The 4,087-nt window shown below is 36.5% G+C and overlaps 1 protein-coding gene across 1 annotated transcript in view; it reads left to right on the forward strand.

Annotated features, from left to right (window-relative positions):
* The window catches only part of LOC109845055 (release factor glutamine methyltransferase), a 14,462-nt gene extending 11,998 nt beyond the window's left edge, over positions 1 to 2,464 (forward strand). The window contains exon 2 of the mRNA XM_020414240.1: positions 2,063 to 2,464. Coding sequence (XP_020269829.1) covers positions 2,063 to 2,194 — 132 coding nt within the window. The 3' untranslated portion in view covers positions 2,195 to 2,464. The remainder of the gene's footprint in view (positions 1 to 2,062) is intronic.

Consider the following 4,087-nt stretch of genomic DNA (forward strand, 5'->3'; position numbering starts at 1 on the left):
CTCTATCTCGACAACAACACGGAAATAACCTATGATTCTATCTCCACAACATAATAGGTTTGATAGAGCTCACATTCCATTTGCATTACTAACATTTCAAACACTTTACATTAATACAATATTCTTGATTGTGTACATCTGCAGAATTAACAATTTGTGAATAGAACACCAAAGGTGTGAACCCACATAGGATGAACACAATTAAGTTCTGGATTAGTTACATTCATGTACCTTGAAGTATGGTGCAATAACACGGGTGATCCTGGAGTCTACTGTATCTATATGACTATATGGATAACCTTGAGATTACCGGTTATGATTAAATGAGTGACTTTAGAATTTGATGACAAATTAACATTTTTTTTTGCTGATGTGGAGTTCGTTTTTGATGTTACTGATTAGGGTTAGGCCCGTTAGGTTTACGGCTAGGATTAGGGATATGGCTAGGGTCACTGCGAAAATTGCTGACTGTTAGAGTTAGGGTTTGGATTATAATAATGAAACTTTAGTGGGTAATTATAGCTAAATTAGCAAATTGGTATTTTTTTGTACACTTACCAGTTTGGTATTTTTTCCAGCCTCAGTGATATTTTGTTTTATGTTTTTTTGAGCCAAAGTGTAATTAGACCTACAACTTTGCCGCGGGCAAAAAAATTCTACAAAACCTCTTTTCTCCTAGCACTTTTTGGCCTCCCAAACTTTCTCTTTTACTATATTGGAACAATACCATGCCGTTTCTTTCTTTGTCCCAAAATTTACTTTGTTGTGGTGGATTCAACATTCTCACATAAGCTTGGGCATAACCTTATTATCCTTATAGCAATGTGCCAAATAATCTTATGACACATTCCTCATAATAGTATCGTGTGAGCTTTCATGCTTTTTTTTTCACCGGCAATGAAGTTTTGGGTTTAACTTGCAAATTTGGCTCAAAAAAAAAAGGACAAAAAGAGAGAGAACGTTGCCGGAGCTAGAAATAAATACCAAACTAGTAAAAGAGGTGTACAAAAGGTACCAATTTAGTAATTTAGCCAATTATTGTTATAATCCTAATCTTAACCCCGATGAACCCCTGACGCTAAGCAACAGCTAAAGAGGATTCTATATGAAAAAAGAACAAGAGAAAAAAAGAGAATTCCATACAACAAAAAAGGAAGAGAGAAGGAAAAAAAAGAACAAACATTACATGCCGGCAGACCTAGTCTCGTATATAACTACAATTAGTAATCTCAAGGTTATCTGTATAGACATACAGACTCGAGGGTTACCTGTGTAAAATTACACCATACCACATGATATTGCAATGTAATTAATCCAAATTTCTAATATCCATGAATTCAAGGACCATCAGAAAAGTTCTGGTTTGGGGCATGGCGGTGACATATTGCTTGTTTTACATTAAAAAGTCATAGTCTGCAATAACACGTTTGGCACTAACATTCCATTGCTTGTTATTATATTAACTAGACAAATGTTTTGCCATATAACGAAAGTCAACTCGGGAGAGTTGATCCTTCCTTTCTGGTGGCTTAAGTACTCTAATCTCTCATGATATGAAAAATCATTTTAAGCTATGTTTTGAAATTGGAGAATGGGGATATTATGCTTCTGTCTGGGCTGACATCTACAATATCAGTTTTCTTTGACTAGGATTGCTTCGAATAAGTCTTGCGAACGTATTACATTACTCTCTTTATAGAAGATTTATATCTCAGATTTTGATATGATTTTGAGTTTTCTGATTTAGTCCCTCAAATCTTAAATGATTCTATATTAGTCCCTCAAATCTTTGAAATTGCGAAATTGCTCATTAGTCCCTCAAGTCCTAGGTGTCTTGCACATTGGTCCCTCAATGACCAAAATGTCCGTCAGCTCACCCGAAAAACCCCTGGGTTCAATAGCATAGGCTGAGGAGCATGTTGGTCACTGAGAGACCAATTTGCAAGACCCCTTAAGATTTGAGGAACTTATTAGCAATTTCGAAGATTTGAAAGGCTGATATGGAATAATTGAAGATTTGAGCAATAAATACCTAAACCCTATTCTTTTTTTTACTTTGCAGACCAACGGGGAAGAGCAAACCGACCTTATTGCAGACTTATTGATCACAAAATGGAGGAAATACTTCCATAACATAAAGACTGTATCAGACTTTGCTCGAATCAAGCGATTTGTGACAGGATACCGCAGATGAACATCAAATTGGTACAGAATCCGGCTGTATTAATATTCTTTTGTGTCAAATGCAAAATGTAAAGCGATCCTTGAAAATTAAGGGCTTTTTGGCTATCGTATCTTGTTTGCGTCAATAATTCTTGACAAAACCGGGTCAATTCAATTTTGCAGCATTAGGAATTTTAGTGCATCTAGAGATAAAACTACTGTGATATTCTTTTAGTGTAAATTGTAGATGGGTATTAGTTTGCTCGTAACTTGTCTACTATTAGTGCTTATCATTTTTGGAGTCGACATTCTGAAAATGATAAATTGCAGATATTCATTTTTTTCCCACATGAAATGAAAAGTATTAATCAATTTTTTTTTTTGATCCAATCTAAACTTTTCTTTTGACCTTGGATAAATTAATGATGTGGGGATATTCACTTGCTTTACATCATCATTTGATGACAGAAAAATTTGCTATGAATCTTTACTCACTTTTAGGCTTGGTTTGGTAGGGGAGGTGTAAGGAGGGAAGGTAAGGTGAAGTAATGCTCAAAATGGCATCATGGTAGCTGTTGACCAAAATTACTCCTCAAATCTGTGTTATTTGGCAATTCATACCTTAAATTGTATATCATATTCTTTGATATTCATATCAAGGTGGTTTCATTTTATTTAATAAAACTGAAAGAAAACTTTCATCCAGGAGAGATAATGGTACGCAACACATACAGCATGAGAAAATACTGCCAACAGCATCTGATCGATCACATCCCTCACATTATTCATCATTGCAATTAAGTTTTTCGAAAGCTGGAACCATCGATTCTGCCATTATCTGAAAAAAAAAACATGAACAAAAAATGATAAATATATCTTTGAGAAATAAAAGTAAATAAATATATCTTTGAGAATAGAGAGTATTCTGAGCACTTTGAGAGGGAGAACTTGTGAGCGAATTGAGAGATCATTGGTTAGGGTTTGTTCGAGTGTTCGAGTGATTGTAACCCTTTTGTACTCTCCTCGATATAGTGAAATTTTCCTATCCTCTGCCCGTGGACGTAGGCAAATTTCCGAACCACGTATATCTCTGTGTTTGCGATTGGTTTGTCGTATTTGTTTGGATTGTGCTCGTGTTTGGTTTGTTAATCTTCTCCCGTGGCTTACGGATTCGTTCGGTGTGCGAGCACGCTTCCACAAAAGCGCGCAACAATCATTACCCCCATTCTAATCATCCTGACCTCAGTAAAAATCAATGTCGACGCTTCTGCGTATTTTGATCGCCCGGCTCTCTGGGGGCCCTTGCTTGAAATCACCTAGGCCATCACGTCTGCTCTTTTCGCACCTCTCGGCCCTCCTCCTGCCGTTCTTGATGCTGAAGCAAAAGTTTTTTTTAGTAGGGCTCCGTCTTGCTCAATCTCATGGATATGGAATAATATAATTCTCGGATCGGATTGCCTTGAGCTTGTGCTCATGATGCATGGAGCGATTGCTCACCCGCAACGTCTGGCGGATGACAACTTTTGGCGAATGTTGGTCCCTTTTCGAATGTTTCAACTCTTCTCAGGTTTGTCGTGTTCGTCGTACGGGTAACATTTGTGCACGTAAGTTAGCCCAATTCGCCTGCAGATATAAATGTACCTCATTTTTGGACAATCGTGATGGTCCAGATCATATCTGTATTGATATCATGCTTGATGCTTTATAATAGAATCCTTGATTCCTAAAAAAAATAAAAATAAAAATAAAAATAAAAAGAAACCCACACACGCAACTCGCAAGCTTAATGAACTAAAGGCTAAATATCAGAAAACCCCCTTTAATTTTGGACAATTAATGGAAAACCCCCCTTTAACTTAGTATTACAAAAAAAAAAACCCTTTGATATTGCTCGATTTATGAGGGGAATATATAGCACTGAGAC

Source organism: Asparagus officinalis, chromosome 6, assembly GCF_001876935.1.
Source record: "Asparagus officinalis chromosome 6, Aspof.V1, whole genome shotgun sequence".
NCBI lineage: Eukaryota > Viridiplantae > Streptophyta > Magnoliopsida > Asparagales > Asparagaceae > Asparagus > Asparagus officinalis.